Source organism: Manacus candei, unplaced genomic scaffold (assembly GCF_025592945.1).
Source record: "Manacus candei isolate 608988 ecotype Guabito, Panama unplaced genomic scaffold, ASM2559294v1 h1tg000014l, whole genome shotgun sequence".
In the NCBI taxonomy this organism is placed as follows: domain Eukaryota; kingdom Metazoa; phylum Chordata; class Aves; order Passeriformes; family Pipridae; genus Manacus; species Manacus candei.
This window is the reverse complement of record NW_026138062.1, coordinates 2,383,768-2,401,081: the sequence shown is the minus strand read 5'-3', so window position 1 is coordinate 2,401,081 and position 17,314 is coordinate 2,383,768. Positions and strand designations below refer to the sequence as shown.

The 17,314-nt window shown below is 53.6% G+C and overlaps 1 protein-coding gene across 1 annotated transcript; it reads left to right on the top strand.

The window, feature by feature from the left end:
* The first annotated feature begins 4,768 nt into the window (after positions 1 to 4,768).
* ZIC2 (Zic family member 2) lies at positions 4,769 to 9,452 on the top strand. The gene is made up of 3 exons (XM_051780621.1): positions 4,769 to 5,771; positions 7,534 to 7,697; positions 7,893 to 9,452. The coding sequence occupies exons 1-3, from the start codon at positions 4,769 to 4,771 to the stop codon at positions 8,139 to 8,141; spliced, it is 1,416 nt and encodes a 471-aa protein (XP_051636581.1). The 3' UTR covers positions 8,142 to 9,452.
* The last annotated feature ends 7,862 nt before the right edge of the window (positions 9,453 to 17,314 follow it).

Below are 17,314 nucleotides of genomic sequence, written 5' to 3'. Positions count from 1 at the left end.
ATTACTGCCGAGAGAGGGGTTTTATACAGCAACTTCTTTTATACATACATATATATAAGTGCAACTGAAGAAACAATAAATATTAATGGCACGAAAGCAGCGTGCTCCTTCCTCCTGCCCCTGCTCTGCCTAGCGTGGGTTTGTTTTGATTTTTTTGTTGTTGTTTTGCTTTGGCTTGTGGGTTTTTTTTTAAGAAGTATTTGAAGGTTACAGCTTTGGCTGAGATTTTCATTATTTCCCCTTTTTCTTTTACATTACACTGCCGGTAGAGCCTGACAAAGAACTTTTGTCCCGAAACGTGTGTTTTACAGAGGGAGGCTACAGCACAACACATGTGGTCTTCACGGGTCATAGGTCGAACGGCCTAGAAGTGGCTCGAATCGGCACCATCAAAGGTAACCTGCAACTTAATATCCTGTTGATGAGCTTGTTGAATTTATGAGTGTCTGTGATACAGACAACGGTGCAAGTGATGCCGCTCAACTGGCCTCTTCTTCCCAGGCTACCGGCCAACCGCACGCCCCCTCCTCGGCCCGCACCTCATCCCTGTTACTCTGTGGGAAGGATGAATTTTGGGGGAAAGACCCTCTCTTCCCCCTTTCCCTATCCCTCCTTCCCCACGGTGGGTCCTTCAACTTCTTTTTCTCCGTCGCCAGCCGCATCCTCCACAGCCTGCACCCCCACCGCGGTACCTACGGCTACCGAGGAGGGGGCGATGGAAGGAGGGGGCGCGGATACTCCCCAGAGGGCGCTGACACCTCCCGGGAAAAGTGGCTAGCAGGCGAAGACGGTAGGTACAGTCCAGGGGAAGCAAGAAATTGCTTTCCCTCGCCCCGACCCCCCCACTAGCTCTCTCCACATCACCAGCCGGCAAGAAAAAGAGCAGAGCAGTTTTAAAGAGAATTTCGGAAAACTTACAAAGACATGAGCGGTTTCCCGGGGAAGCCGACGTTTGCTCTGCAGGTCTGGCACCTCCAGAAACCTGTTGAAAAACTTCTTTCAATAAACCGATTTAGCACCGACTTTGGGTGACCGCTTGCTTTCCTCCCTCGAAAGCTGCTGTAAGCCGCAGGCTGCGTTTGTGGCGGTGGCCCGACGAGAGATTGCGGGGCTGGCTGCCGGTGCCTCTGCTCCCCCTCCTTCCTCCCTCGCTCCCTTCCCTTGTTACCCTGTGACACGGGGGAAAGAGGTTTTGCGGTTCAGAGGGAAATAAAGCACTTCTTAGGAGGGACGGCGACGTGACTTTGAACTTGGATCAGCTCCTCTGTTTCCTGCAGAGAGAGTAGGGCTGGAGCCCTGAAAGAATAGCAGAGCGCGGCCAGCCTACGGGGGCTCCGGATGGAATTCACCGCGTCCCCCTGAAAGCGCCCCGGTGTCGGCGCCGCTGAGCGGGCAGAGCGAGGGGTGAGGGGAGGGGGCGCAAGAAAAGAAGGGAAGGAAAGAAAAAGGAGAGAAAGGAATAAAGAAAGAGAATAAAGAAATAAAAGAGAAAGGAAAAGAAAGGGAGGAAAAGGAGAGGAAGGAAGGGAGGAAGGAAAAGAGAAGATGAGGGAAAATAAAGGAGGAAAGAGAGAGAAAAAGAGGAGTAGAGAAAGAAAAAGAAAGAAAGAAAGAAAGAAAGAAAGAAAGAAAGAAAGAAAGAAAGAAAGAAAGAAAGAAAGAAAGAAAGAAAGAAAGAAAGAAAGAAAGAGAAAGAAAGAAAGAAAGAAAGAAAGAAAGAAAGAAAGAAAAGAAAGAAAGAAAGAAAGAAAGAAAGAAAGAAAGAAAGAAAGAAAGAAAGAAAGAATAATCCAGAGGTAGGTATTTGTATGAATATTCACCTTTGTTATTTTTTTTAATCAGTGTTTTAACTGCGAATTTTCTTGGACATATTTGTTCTTTTTCTGATCTCAGATGTAGTAACTTCTTTTAAATCGGTAAAAAAAAAAAAAAGTGTATTCAAGCGTTTAGTTGTCCGTATGATTTTTTCACTAATCTGGAGGCAGACTACGCAGGAGACCAAACTTTCCTCTCCAACTAGTGCTCTCGAAATCCCCAGCAACGGTGAAGGACTACTCTCAGACCTCCTCCTCGGGAACCTTTCAGAGAAGGAAAATAGAATTTGTTCGAGGTCTGTCCCTGGGAGCCTGGGGAGTCAGAACAAGGACAGCATATGCTCCCAAGCTGCAGCCTGGGAAGGCAATATATGGGGAGCAGACACCCCTGCCTGCAAAGACGGGACCGAATGACGGAGTGGCGAACAGAGAAGAGCTGTTGGCATCAAAGGTGCAGCTCTGCATTAATATTCAGTTTATCTTCTAATGCTCATTTCAGATTAGAAGAAATCCCACTTCTCCCCAGTTTAAATCCTCACCTTGTTCACAGAGTAATGTCCAGTACTGGTACATTTCAACCACTTTTGGACAGTCTTGGAAATATTTTAACCATTTAATGACAATGATGGGGAAGACCTTAGTTGGTGTGCAGTGCCTTTGCCTGCCTGCCTGCCTTCCTTCCTCCCTTCCTTCCATCTATCTATCTATCTATATCTATCTGTCTATCATCTCTCACTGTAAAACCCCTGCTCGGACACTGGATCCAGGTTTGAGCCTGCCTATGCCTAATGCGGGATTTAATGTCATGAGGAGTCACAGGAGAAATGTCAAGGGGAGAATTTCAAAAAGCCCCCCCTCAAACCACACAAACCACTATATTTTGGGTCACTTCTCTGCCAAGCACAGAACTGATGGGGACTGATACGCCAAGGTTAAGTGCAGGACGGTTAAGAAGACAATTGTTATGCCGGGTTTTGATTTTTACAGAGCCTTATTTATTGGTGAGCTGCTGGCCCCGAGATGATTATTTTCCAGCCACTACAAAACAAACCGAAGCAGGGGCCAGACGTGTATTTACTGGAGGGGGAGGGGAAGGGGACTTGTTTGCTCTGTGTGTGTCTGCGGGTGCGTGTGTGTGTGTGTGCCGGCTTTATGCTTTTTTATTCCTGCCATGCAAGAATCCGGTTTCCAAATAACAATGGCAGGGTGGATTTTGGGGTTGGGATTTTTTTGCGGTTTTGTTTTTGTTTCTTTTTCAAGGAAGGGAAGAGACAAGGAAAACTCCTAAAGCATCTACTCTCAGATGCACATTCACAACACATGCAGATCGCAGATCGACTCCTCTGCTCCCACATAAATGGTTTAAAAGCCCAAACGACCAGGGCGACCGTTGCCTGTTTTATTTAAATTTTTATTTTATTTAATTTTTTTTGTCCCAGCCACCGTCGCCCCGCCAACGTGACTTTTATGTGATTCCCCCCTCGGTCCCGTTATCGACCACGGGATTCATCTGCTTTAGCCGAAATGGGGAAAGGGGCTGCAGGGGTTATATTTTTAAGACCCTCGCTTTGTTTGTTTGCCTCCCGAGGCAGTATCACATGCCCAAGCGTACATCGATATTTTCCGAGATCGCTGCGCCTCTCTCCACACCACCCCTTCCCCTCGCCGCAGGGGAGGGGGGGGGGAGAGAGTGGAGGAGTGACTCCCCCAAAAAATGAAGAAGCCACCGGCAGTGCGGGGCTGAAGGCGGCCCCTGGCGCGGCGCGGGGCTTTGCGGTGCGGTGCCAGGCGGGGGCCGCACGGCCGCGGGGCGCTCGGCGGCGGCGCGGCGGGGCGCGGGGCGGGCAGGGCGCGGGGCGGCCGCGCCGCCATTAGCCGGTGGCCGAGGACGCCCGGATGGACGGGGCGGCTCGGGCCAATGAGCGGGAGCCGGGAGAGCGGCCGGGCGGCGGGTGAAGGCGGCGTCGGGAGAGGAGCCGCCAGTGCGGGCGGGGATAAGGAGAGAGGCCGGGGGAGGGAGGGAAGAGAAAGGGGGGGGGGAGGGGGGCAATAAAAAGCCGCCGCCTCAGTAGCGCCCACCGAAATAAACAGAGGAGCGAGAGGCAGCGAGGGCGCGGGCGGAGCGGGGCTGCAACTCCACCGCCCCGGCCGCGCCGCTCCGGCTCCGGCACTCGCCGGCCCCTTCCCGCCCCCCGCCTCCCCTCCCCACCCCCACCGCCGCCCTTATTGTTTTTAATCCGCCTCCGGCACCCCCCTCCTCAGCCCCCTCCCCACGCCCCTCAGCCGAGGCGGTCGAGGGAGGCGCGGGGCACCCCCGGGGTCTCTTCGCTCCGTGGGAACCCGCGGCTGCAAGTTTTTCTCCGTGAGAGACACCGCTAATGCCCGGCGGAGGATAAAACGAGAAGCGGAGGCCCGGGAGCGGCGGGGGGCCCGAGGCGGCGGGAAGGGCTGCGGCCCACGCGGGGAGCGGCGCGGGGCCGGGCGGGCGGGGGTCGGCGGCTCTGACATCCCGGTGGCGGCGGAGGAAGGGGGGGGGCGGCGGCGGCGTGTGCGCGGGTCTGTGTGTGTGAGTGTGTGTGTGCGTGCGTGTGTGCCGCAGGGAACGGCGAGGCGAGCCTTGCCCCCCCGCCCCGTCCCCAGCCCCGTCCCTCCCCTGCTCCCCCTCCCCTCCCCTGCCCGCCCCCGCCTCAGCTCCTTTAATACACTTTGGTTCTCCGCTCGCTTTTGGACTCTGCTCTGCCTGGCTCAGGATACGGCTCCGCCGGCGGCGACAGCGGCGGCATCGGGCCGGTGCGGGCGCGGGCGGCGGCGGAGGCGGGGGGACGCGGCGGCTGCCGGGGGGAAGCGGAGCGGCGGCGGCCCCGCGCCCGGCTGGGCGGGCGGCGGCAGCCCGGCGGCGGTAGCGGGGAGGCGGCAGCGGCGGCGGCGGCTGCGTCCCCGGAGCGGCGCGGACCATGCTGCTGGACGCCGGCCCGCAGTTCCCGGCCCTCGGCGTGGGCACCTTCGCCCGGCACCACCACTCGGCCGCGGCGGAGATGCAGGACCGGGAGCTGAGCCTGGCGGCGCAGAACAGCTTCGTGGACTCGGCAGCGGCGCACATGGGCGCCTTCAAGCTCAACGCCGGCGCCCACGACCTCTCCCCCGGGCAGAGCTCGGCGTTCACCTCGCAGGCGCCCGGTTATCCCGCCGCCGCCCTGGGGCCCCACGCCGCCCATGTCGGCTCCTACTCCGGGGCGCCCTTCAACTCCACACGGGACTTCTTGTTTCGCAGCCGGGGCTTCGGGGACTCGTCGCCGGCCGGCGGACAGCACGGCATCTTCGGCCCTGCGGCCGGCAGCCTGCACCACCCGCACACGGACGCTCAGAGCCACCTCCTCTTCCCGGGCATCCACGACCAGCACGGCCCCCACGCCTCCCAAAACGTCCTCAACGGACAGATGCGACTGGGCTTGCCGGGGGAGGTATTCGCCCGCTCGGATCAGTACCGCCAGGTTTCCAGCCCCAGGACTGACCCTTACTCGGCGGCTCAGCTGCACAACCAGTACGGCCCCATGAATATGAATATGGGCATGAACATGGCAGCCCACCACCACCACCACCCAGGTGCCTTTTTCCGATACATGCGGCAGCAGTGCATCAAGCAAGAGCTCATCTGTAAGTGGATCGACCCCGAGCAGCTGAACAACCCCAAAAAAAGTTGCAATAAAACTTTCAGCACCATGCACGAGTTGGTCACCCACGTCTCGGTGGAGCACGTTGGGGGACCCGAGCAGAGCAACCATGTCTGCTACTGGGAGGAGTGTCCCCGCGAAGGCAAGCCCTTCAAAGCGAAATACAAACTGGTCAATCATATCCGAGTGCACACGGGAGAGAAACCCTTCCCCTGCCCCTTCCCTGGCTGCGGAAAAGTTTTCGCCAGATCAGAAAATCTCAAAATTCACAAAAGGACGCACACAGGTAATTCGGGTTTCGTTCGGCAGATTTCCCCCCTCTGCCCGTGTATATATATGTATATATATGTATAAACCGATAGAGACTCAGACAGTGATGTAAAATGATGAGAGATAAAATAAGCTTCCAGTTTAATTTCCCACATATACACACTCTATCACACAGCTGCTTTTGTTTTGGTTTCCTCCCCACCAGAATACACTTCCCTCCATCCCAGATTTCGAAAGGATATTTTACTGATTTGTTTTAATTTGCGGGTGAGAGGTGTAGATTCGTGCCGAGTCTCAGCGGGATCTTTCCGCAGAAACGCGGAATACAGCGCAAACTAAATTCTGCCGTCCTGCTAAAATCCGGGAAGACACCTATCTATCTTTTTATCTGTCTATCCATCCATCCACCCATCCATCCACATGAGACGCCTTATACATTTGCTATACGCAACGTATTTGCATACAATTCAGCGCTTGTGAGCACGGCTTTTATGTATGGATACCGAGAGAGAGAAACTATATAAATACGTGCAAAATCCGTCATTAGTCCCAAATCCCGTTGGAAGTGCCAAAAGTCCCTTTCTGGAAATGCTTTCCATTAAATTTAAATGCTGTGAGCAAGGCAATAAAATTTTCTCATTTAAAAAAAAATGTTTTTAAAGTCTCACTCGATGTGATTTAAGGTGTTTTTGCAACAGTTTATTAAATTATGTAATAAGGAACAGAGGATTTGAGGCTCGGAAACTTCCACCCCAATCAGGTGGAAGAGGGTCGAGGGAGCCCTGGCTTTCCCGATGGAAAATAGCCTGAGCCGAAGGGTAACAAAAATTAACGCATCCTCCCGCCTCATCTATTATTCATTTACTACTCCTGCCGGCTCAAACCGTGCCAGACTATTTCATAAAAGACAGCCAAATATTTTAGCGACTTGCACTCCAAATATTTACCCGGAGAAAGGCTAAAAATCTCGAGGCCTATTGTTTTCTCAAGTGCTAAGCCCGATGTGAGGTGCGAGACGAGCTTTAACAAGGTTTAAAATTTGAGAAATGTATTTGCATGAGATGCCCGCACTGAAGTCATTGTGTCTGAGCGGATGTCTTTAAGAAACAATTTGGGTGCTAATGGAATTTAATGTTAAATGCTTCCCCCCTCCAAAGGCGGGGGGATGTGGAGTTCTCACCTCCAAATTACTCCCCGGCATTTGGAGTCCTGGCAGCCGGGTGAGAGGAATCCCTATGAAAATTAGATGAAGTATTTTACAGACGTTTAGTTTTCCCAGCGGATGTGCATTTATCTCGAATATCCATACACGAAACAATATGCCCGGCCTTAAATCTGTCGGTAATGGTTTCCAGTTTAACAGGATAGCGGATTTGGTACCGAGGCGAAACGTCTCGATGCTGCTCGCTTTTTTTTTTTTTTTTTTTTTTTTTTAAATCATCGCCTTTCTTCTTCAATCTCTTTCGGGGCTGACTGTGTGTGTCGGCACTGGTCGAACTAAAATCGGGCAAAATGCCGGGACGGGGGTGCCCGGGGTGTTTTGGTAGGAAAACCAGGTGGGGGACGGGGGTTGCCTCCCTGCAGGGCAAAAAGAGTGAGCAGCACGGCCCTTCCGCGCTGCGGGTACCGGGACAGAACCGGCCTCTTGCTTTGGGAAACTGCTGGACGAAGTGACTGGGTGAGGGGGGGGGAAGTGGGGAGGAAAGTTGGCCCGAGGCTGCGCGGGGTTTGAGTGGGGGCGATCGCGCTCACCTCGCAGCTGCGCCACTCTCTTACAGGGGAGAAGCCCTTCCAGTGCGAGTTCGAAGGCTGCGACCGTCGCTTCGCCAACAGCAGCGACCGCAAGAAGCACATGCACGTCCACACCTCGGATAAGCCCTACCTGTGCAAGATGTGCGACAAGTCCTACACGCACCCCAGCTCCCTGCGGAAACATATGAAGGTACCCGGCCCCGCAGGAGGCGGCGGGAGGCGGGAGGGCGGCCGCGCCGCGCCGGGCGCCCCGACGGGGCGGCGGGCGGCGGGCGCGGGGCCCAGGGGCGGCGGCGGGCCGGGCCGGCGGCGGGGGGCGCGCCCGGGGGGCGGCCGCGGCCTCCCCATCCCTCCTCCACACGGCCGTGTTGCCTTTGCCCCCCAGGTGCACGAGTCGTCCCCGCAAGGTTCCGAATCCTCCCCGGCCGCCAGCTCCGGCTACGAGTCCTCCACCCCGCCGGGGCTGGTGTCCCCTAGCGCCGAGTCGCAGAACACCAGCAACCTCTCCCCGGCGGCGGCGGCAGCGGCAGCGGCGGCGGCCGTGTCCGCCGTGCACCGGGGCGGCGGCGGCGGCAGCGGCGGCGGCGGCGGCCACAGCGGCCTCTCCTCCAACTTCAATGAGTGGTACGTGTAGGGCCCCGCCGGACTGCTCTGCACGGCCCCGCAGCGCCCTCCCCGCCCCGGCGGCGGCGGGCAGGAGGGAGCGAGCGAGCCCGCCGGAGACGCACCGGGAGGTGCCGCCGCACCCGCCAGCAGCGAAATGACGGCCGAACAGGATGGGGACGGGGGACCTTCATCTCCCCACACCCTCCCGCCTTCGCGTCTTTTTTTTGTTGGATTTTTTTCTTTTTTGTTTCTTTTTGAGAACGTTTCGAACCAGCAAAAAATATTCTAAAAAGTACGTGCCGAAAAACATAAAAGAATGGGTAAATCTATAGAGGAACGGAAAGGGGAGAGAGAGAGAGAGAGGGGAAAAGACCAACCCCAAACGCCACCAACACATCACCCAATAAAAAGCTTCCCAAGCCGGTGGAAAGAAACTCTCCCTCCAGAGCCTTCAGACAAAAGATCAGAGACTCAAACTCCTCCGGCCCCTGCGCCTCCCCGCCCGGAGCAGCCAGCGCCCTCCCGCCCTACGAACTGTGTATATAGCGGCCCTCTCCTTCCTCCGGCGAGGTGGGGAACGAGATTTTCCTGGATTCTCGGTGTATAGAAGTTCGTCCCGTTTGTAAACCGCGGATTGGTCCCTTTCTTCTTCCTTTTTTTTTTTCTTTTTTTTTTAAGTCTTTTTTTTTTTCCCATCTTCCTCCCTCCCTGAGAAAGTGAAGGACTTGTTTTCTTTTGTCCTGGTCTCCTTCCCCACCTCCCTCTTTTCTTCCTTTTTAGTTCACCCTTTTAAAAAAAGTAACATGGAAGAAAAAAATTGTTTCTTTTGTAATTGTGATATCTTGAATATTGTGTTCCTTTTTAAGAGGCAACTTGATTGTAAACTGTATTTCAACTATAGACTGGGGAAGAAATACCGTGCCAAAGTCTCCATTCTGTTACTTACAGACACTCACACAAACAACAACGCTTGTGAATGTATTTTTCTGTTAGCTGGGTTTATATGTGATGTTTTAGTGCTTTTGCAAGTTCAATTTGTTAGTTCCTGTTCGGAAGATTGTGAGGAAAAATAAACGTTGTGCCGTTAGCTTTTCTGTAATAACACCCTTCCTCCTGTAAATACCTGTTACCATATTTATCCATTTGTAATTAAATTATGGTATTAACTTGCTACAGAGGAAACAGTATTTATAAAGAATGTTTCTTAACTATAAATATGTACAATTGTGAGCATAAACTGTTTCAGATTTTTTATTTGAAGGTTTAAGTGGTTTCATCATTTCTTGTGATATGTTTTGAGAGTAATGCATACAGAAATATAATAAAACGTGTTGAAACTGCACGAGCTGTTTCCTTTTTATGCCAAGGGCTTTCTGAAACCTGCTGTAACTCATGTGATGGGCTGAGTGGCGACTGCAAAACAAATGCTTTTAAAACATCCGCGAGTTACTGGACCAGGAGGATATCTTCCAGCTGGGCTCCCCCGTACAGAAAAAAAAACCAAACTAAAACATCAGAAAAAAAGCTACAAAGCCACCCAACACTTTAGGAAGCCTCTGAGCTGAAAGAAAAGGGTGAAGATGTGCATATTCCCCAAATAACTTGCAAGGCAGGATCTCCTTTAGTAAGAGTTACACGGCGAGATCACAGCTTCCTCCGCCTCCTGCCTTACTCGGGCTCACCCTTCTCTCTCCGGTGCGTGTCTGACTGGAAGCTCATTACAGGGTGACAAAACGGGGCGTTTCGGTACGGAGGTGGAGGCGCAATGACTAGGAGCTGAGCTCCGCTGCTTTGAGCCGTAGATCGTGTCCTTCTGCGCCTCCCGTCTTTTTAGCAGCCTCCATTCAACCCTGGAGAGGAGAAAGTTGTGATACCCGAGAGCTTACACTTCTCCTTCGAGGTTTTTTTCCCCCCTCTCTTTCTCCTTTTTTTTTTTTTTTTAATTTTATTTTATTTTCATCCCAGGGAGCGGTTTGGGCTGTCAGATGTGTTCAGGGAGGGACTGAGAGCCGCCGGGAGATGACTTTCCCGAGATGCTGACCCAGAGTTTTGCTCCGCGCGGGCCGTCGGAGCCACCCGTGTGGGGCCGGTGGACAGCAGCTCTCCGGGCACAGCTCGCCAAACCGGGACAGCCAAGGCGAGTGTGTCAGCAGCCAGGATGTAGTGGAAAAAAGTAAAAAAGTTCGGCCTTGTCAAGCCACCGAAATACGCCTTGCGAAGAGGCAGCGCTGCGAGTCGGGCTCCGAGCGCCCTGCGGTGGCTGCGCTGCCTTCAGCGACGGCTTCTGCAGTCGGGGAGAGCCCTCTGCTCCTCACACCCGGCGAGCCCATCGCTTACGCCCCCCAGGGCCACTCGTCGGTTTGGGTTTTTCGGGCTTTGTCCTGCGTATTCAAATATCAATACAGATGTCTCGAGTCGGTATGAGGTAGTTGGGGGGGGAGAGGAGGGTACACGGGGCCTTGATCACTTCTGGGGTGAAGTGGGGGTTACCCGCACCCAGGAGAAGGGGAGGAGGGAGGGAAAGACACTCTGCTCCGTCCCGTTGCTGACAAGGAAGTTTAGATGGGAAGCGGAGCCGAAGCTTCCTCGGCGGCTGTGCTCCTCCCAGCGCGGCCATCCACGCGCACACGGCAGCTCTTCGGGTAATCAAACGACTATTAAAACCTAATTTATGTTCCGTAATAATATTACGTAAAAAAATATTTATTAAAATCATTGGCATATGCCGCCTGCCCCTTGGAGACATCTGTGGGAAATGCAGCTGCGAGGATCCCTCCTTGTCCTACCGGCCTCCTCTCAGCCGAAAAACCAAACGGGGATCCCGCTTCATAGCCAGTCCCTGCCAGCCACCGTCTGCCCAAATTCCCTCCCGGGCCCGGGGGCGCACGGGTAGCCCTGCCCAAGGGTGACCAAACCCGCTCTGCTGTCTTCCGCCCCGGTGGGCTAGCTCCGGCTGGAGAGAAGCTCTCCGGATCTGGGTTCCCCTTCTCCCTTCTCTCGGAGCCGTTCTGGCTTAAGGAGACCCCAGGGGTGATCCTCCCCTCGACCCCTGATAGCGAGGGTGCGCGGGGCAAGCAACCTCCCTGGCCAAAGGGCAGGTCGTGTCTCTCGGGCAGGGATGCCTCTCCTCCGGCAGGCCCAGCGATGGGACCGTGGTGGCCGTGGCCGTGAGTAAGCTCCCCCCCTTCCCTGTCCTACCCGGGCTGGCCTTGAACTTGACCCTGGCCTTGGCGCATCCAGCACTCCGCCCGCCTCCCCCGGGGCCCTGACCCCGGCCCATCCCCGTCACTCTTAAGGGAGAGCGGTAATTCATCGGGTTCAGGGTTTGGTTTTTTTTCCGGGGGGGGGAAGAGCATCAAGATTTGCCTCGCAGCCTTGTGCGCGGGTGGCCTGGGCTCAGGGACCGCGCTTAAGTCCTCCTCTGTGCCCTTCCTGTCCCCTCTCCTTCCTCCACCTCGCTTCTCTCACCCCAACCCCCTCCCCCCCGCCCCCCCAGTTTGTCTCCCGCACTAAACCTGAGCTAGCCAAACCTCCCTGCCCTGGCCCTCAAGGCAACTTGGGCACCAAACTGGAGGGAGGCCGGGGGCTTCCCTGGCACTCCTCCATCCCCCCGTGCCCAGCCGCAGAGGGCGGGTGGCCCGGCTGATATCCCGTACGCCCCGACGGCTCTGCCCCGACGGCTCCCGTGTCGTCTCGGCCTCACGGCCCCCGCCGCCGGTGGGCAGCGGGGTGCACGGCGCTGCCCCTCCGTCAGCACCCCGTGCCCGGCTGTGGCAGCCCCAGTTGGCCAGCTCTCCCGCGGCGGCGTGATTCTTCCTTTATACCGTGAAAAGCAGTGCGGAGCAGTGGCTTTAATTTTTATTGTTATTGTTAGTATTACTATTAATAATAAAATTCTCTCCTAAGTCTTCCTGGAGACACTCTGAAAAGGTGGATTGATTTCCCTGGGAATTGTTCGTTCCTCATGCGCTCCTCTTCAAGCCAGAAAAATTCAGGCTCCGTCCATAGAACAGGTTGTGCTTTCCCCCTTCAGCTGCAATTGGAAGGTAGCTCAGGGCTCTGCCTTCACCTGCCCCCGCTGCCGATACCGAATAAAATCCTCTGCTTCACCTGGTTTGGCTGCTCTAGTGGCTTTGTGTTGCAGCTGGTGGTGCCAAAAAAACCCCTCAACCAAACCCAAAGGCAAACCAACCGCCCAACAAACAGACAGAGATGACAACAGCCCAAACCGAAATAGAATAAAATGCAGGAACTCACGCCCGAACCCGAGCGCGAAACGGCTGCCGAGCCCGGCGGTGCCGCTGACGCTGCCGGTCCTGGCGGGGCTCCGCAGCAGGCAAGGAGCTGCCCCTGCCCGGCCAAACCCCGGCCGGGGGTGCCCGGGGGCAGTAGCCCGGGTTGCACCCCCTTCGTTTGGCTCTGGGTAGTGTCCCCCAAACCCCTATCAGCCTTTTAAGTTTCCTCTTTGTTTTCAGAAACTCGTACGCATTTCCTGCCCGCTATGAAGACATAGCAGGCTTCCCCAAACATCTCCCCAGCCGCACGTGCACGCTAGACGTGCTCCCAGCATAACGAAGTATGTATATTTTTTATTTTTCATCTTATTATTATTTCATCTTTTCACGGTTGTATTTTTGGTTTTGGTTGGTGTTGTTTGATCTCGTGAGTCGCTTTTTTCCCCCCCCCCATCTCTTTTCTTTTTCCCCCTCTCCTTTTTTTCTCTCTTTCTTTTTTCTTTCTTTTTTTTTTTTAATTTTTTAAATTTTTTTTTCCTTTACCCCCGAGCCAGACGGATAGGGAAGGAGCTGCATATTACCAGTAGAGCAAGCAAGAACTATTGTCCCACTCTGCAGGGCACGGTGCCCCCCTCTGTCCTAAAGTGCAAGTCTTTCCCAGTGCATTGGGTTTTCTCTTTTTTTATTATTTCCTTTCTTTTCTTTTTCTTTTTTTTTTTTTAAATTTTCTGGAGGGTTTCTCTGCCTTTATTACTTGTGAGGAAAAGAAAAAAGAAAAAAGAAAAAAGAAAAGAAAAAAGAAAAGAAAAAAGAAAAGAAAAGAAAAGAAAAGAAAAGAAAAGAAAAGAAAAGAAAAGAAAAGAAAAGAAAAGAAAAGAAAAGAAAAGAAAAGAAAAGAAAAGAAAAGAAAAGAGGAGAAGAAGAGAGGACCTTCACCAGAGTTTTCATTCCTTTAATAATACTTCAAAGAGGTTGCCTAACTGCTGTCCCCAGAAGAGGATGCGCGGCACCAAACGGACCGCCGATCCAACTTCCTCGCAGGTCAGGAAACACGAGCAGGTTCTCCCGTGTCTCTCGCCCGTTATCCCAGGCGCTTTTCAATGACGAGCACGGGGGGAACCGGCAGGGACGAGCGGCGGGACCCGTAGCTGAGTGAGAACTCCTCCAGCGGCCCCCACGCCGCACCGCGGCCCCAGCGCGGGATCAGCTGTTGTGTCCTGAAGGGGGAAGGACGCTCTTTTGGTGTTAAAAAGGAAATAATCGGCAATTGAAGCGGGGGAGGGGGGTGGGAAGTAACTCAAGCGCCAGTAAATGATTGCGTGGGTGTTTTATACGCGCGGTATCTCTCCTCACAGAGGGCTGGGGGCGGCCGTAGGGCCCGCGGGGAGTACCCGGCCCGAGGCAGGCAGGGTTGGTGGCCACGGGTGGGGGACTCCCCGACACCTCTCGGCGGGGGTCCTTCGGGCGCGAGTGACTTGGGGCCCCGCTCCGTTCCCCGGCCGCCGCAGGTCCGTGGGTGGCCACGGCCGGGGCGTCCCAGGGGCAGGGGGGCCGGCCCGAAGGGGCGGCGGAGCTCGGCTCGAGCTGCTGCCTGGCAGCGCTCCTGGCCGCAGAGCCCCCGCAGGAGACTGGGTCTATGCGCGCGTTCGGGCTGGATCTCGGTGAACAGCAGTTTGCGGCCGGGAAAAAAAAAAAAAAAAAAAAAAAAAAAGAGCAATTTTCCTTCCAACTTTTTTTTTTTTTCCTTCTTCTTCCTAGACTACTAATTCCTCGGTGTGGGCAAACACCCCTTCTCCTTTGATATCTAGTCACAGCGCCTATATTAAATACCAGTTTTAATGAGAGCCGTGGCTGTGGCTGAATTAGGTGATGATAGTTATGAAGACGATCTGACCTGTTTTGATGAAGATGATCTGACCTGTAGGGAGAGAGGGAAAGGTCAGCCACATGCAGTGGCCAGATTTCTGCTTGTTCCCGGCACATGCTGCTACAATATTGATCCGCGGAGAAAGATAAACATAAAAGCTAGATCCTATGTGCTGAATACTAATGAACGTGGCTTCCAGATTTTAATTGTTGCTGACTTCTTATTTCCACTGCGAACATTTGCCGACCTCTATAGGGCATTTTTCCCAGGTTTATTTTATTTTATTTTGTCTTATTTTGCTTTTTTTTTCCCCCCAAATCACTCAATGTCTCTCCCGTTGGAAATCTTCCTAACAAGTTACTTTCCCCATCAGACAAGGCGCAACCACCCGAAAGTCACGGCCAGCATCTCCTTTTCAGCGAAGGCAACCGCCGCTGGAAACGGAGAAAGCTCTTCTGAAAGGCAACATTTCGACCTGGGAAGCACCTTTCGGATTCCTGCTTCGTTACTCGCTCCATTCTTCCGCAACTAGAGATGACACCGAAGTTGGGGGTTATTTTTTTTTTCGCTCTCCTCCCGGACCGGACTGCTGCAAACCAAGCAGTTAGACTGGAAGAGAGATCTGCGTTCAAAGCCTCTCCAGCTTCTCAGCTGTTGCCAGACTAGATACACCTACGTGAGGCAAAGAGAGATGGAAACATGCCGTGTCTCGGCGTGTATCGGGGAGAGAGGCATGTCAGAGGCGCTTTGCCCTCGACTGCTCGACTATGCGGGCAAAGGAGGCTCTTTTCGGAGGGTTTTCGCTGCGGTACTGAATGATTACGAAACACTCACTCTCGGATTTTTTTTTCTCTTTTAGATGGTCAAAATTAACTGTAAATCGGGTAAAGCAGTCAATGAAACCGTTATCCCCAAACAAGTTTCTGCTGCCTCGCGAGCGACCGAGAGTATACAGCATCGGCTATATAGGGGCAATTAACTGTATCAGACATTTAAGAAAATGTGGGAAATATTAAACTCCTAATTCCCATCATTGTAAATAATTTTCATGAAGGGAACTTCTGAAAGATTTTCTTTCCTCTCTTACACTTTCCAGTCTATTTTTTAACCCCTGAATGATTTACTACGTAAGTAATTTTAGAGGATACAGTTTACAACTTGAGTTATTAGACTGAACACCTCTGGCTGACACCACAACACCTTTTTTTTCTGCCTGCAGCTGTGAGTCACAACCCCATTTTCATACCAAACTGCTGCGCATTCCTTTACAATATAGACTTCCTTCTTGCAAAGATCAAACACGTTGCAGCCAACGTGCTTATTTTAAAATACAGGAAAATTAAAACTAAACATGGACTTAAAAGAAGAAAACCCAAATGCATCATTTCTTTCTCTGTTGTCTCTCCTATTAAAATAAATTAAAATAAAATTAGGAGGGAACGACGTAGGCTGCTCCAACAAAATAATACAGTGACAGAGCCAAAACAGTTGATTTCGACTGGAACAGGAACGGATCCTTCTGTTTGCTGTTATTTATTTATGTATTATTGTAGCTATGGTTTTAATTATATGTGGGAATGTCAGGCCAAGATGCTGTAACCGTAGCCTCCCTTTAACACACTTTTCCTATTTGTTTAATGCCAGAGCTACAAGGCAAGAACAGGCACCAAAAGCAAAATTGTTTCAATATTCTGTTTAAGAGCTTACAACAGGGAATCCCAGAAGCACAGGAAAACCTGTAGGCCTGCTCCGTGGAGGTGCATGTCAGTACCAGGCCGATTTTGTGCTCCTCGGCAGGTTTCGACGTGCAGGAGGGGAGAGGAGGGGGAGAAATTGAGGGAGGTAGAGATGCCCGGAGTAATTTTTACCCAGTAAAGGGGTATCTTGAAAGTCTCCTTACTGTTCGGTGGCACAGATTCTGGGATGCTTCTTAGTTTTGAGTAGGGTAAAGGAAGACTTAATCTCTACTCCTCCCGGTAACCTACTGACTACTCCTCCCCTGGGGCTTGAGATAGGGGCTTTGCTGTAAGTCCTTCTTTTTTCCATCCCCTGTTTTTTTGGTTGTTGTTTTTTTTCCCCCGGTGGAGTTCGTATTGCCCGCTCCTTTGCCAGTCTTTCCCCACGTCATCGGAGTGATTGGTCAGGCGGGGGAAGCAGGATGTACCTGCCCGCATTTATTTGTCTTGAGTACTCGTTTTGAATAAAAGATTACTTTAGAGAACAAAGAAAAAAAAATAAAGGAAAGAAAAAGCAAAGCGAAGGATCATTCGCTTTAGGAAATAGATCAAATAACTCCTCCTCTCGTTCCTCCAACTTATCCCCCATCCAAGCGGCTCCGAAGACCTCAGCGAAGCAAGCAGCAAGCCTGCACCGTGCTCCAGACTGTGTTTGAGCAGTGAGGGTAAGCAGGCCCAGCGCTTGCCAAGCGGGGCCACGGCACGTCCCCCGTGACTCCAGGCTCACCCCCAGCTCGAGGGCTCCCTGATCGCTCGCCGTCGCGGCCCGATGTGCTCCCAACAGCAAAGGGGAGCGGCAGGGGCTTTCCCCGCTGCAGAACCCTCCCAGTGCCGCAGGTACCGCCGCTGCCCTACCAGGGCCCTCGCTATCTGCACTGTCCGCACCTGCCCGAGCGCTGCCCGCCCTGCGCTACCGCTGCCCGCCCGTCGCCGCGGCCGCTTTCTGCTCGCTGCCTGCGCGCTGCCTGCGCGCTCGCTGCGCGCACCGCGGGGACGACAGTGCCGGGACGGGCAGCAGCGGGGCGCAGGGGCTTCCTCGTCTTGGCCATACTACACCCGCTAAGACTCAGGGCTGTGGCCATCAACCTTCCTCCCCATCACCCCCACCCGCCCTCCCCCTCTCCCCTCCCCGAAAAAAGGAGGAGGCGAGTTTCTCGTTTTCAGATCTTTATTAAATAAACTCCTGGGACTTTGTAAAGACAGTGCAGACATCCACGGAGGACCCGTTCCGCCCGTGGAGGCTACCGGACCCGCACGAAGGCGTTTTGCTAACGTGAATTCCCCAGCGGGGTGTCCCGCAGAGCCCCGCGGGAAGCTGCGGAGTGTCCCTTCGCCCGCGCTCCCCAGCCCAGAGGGGAACGTC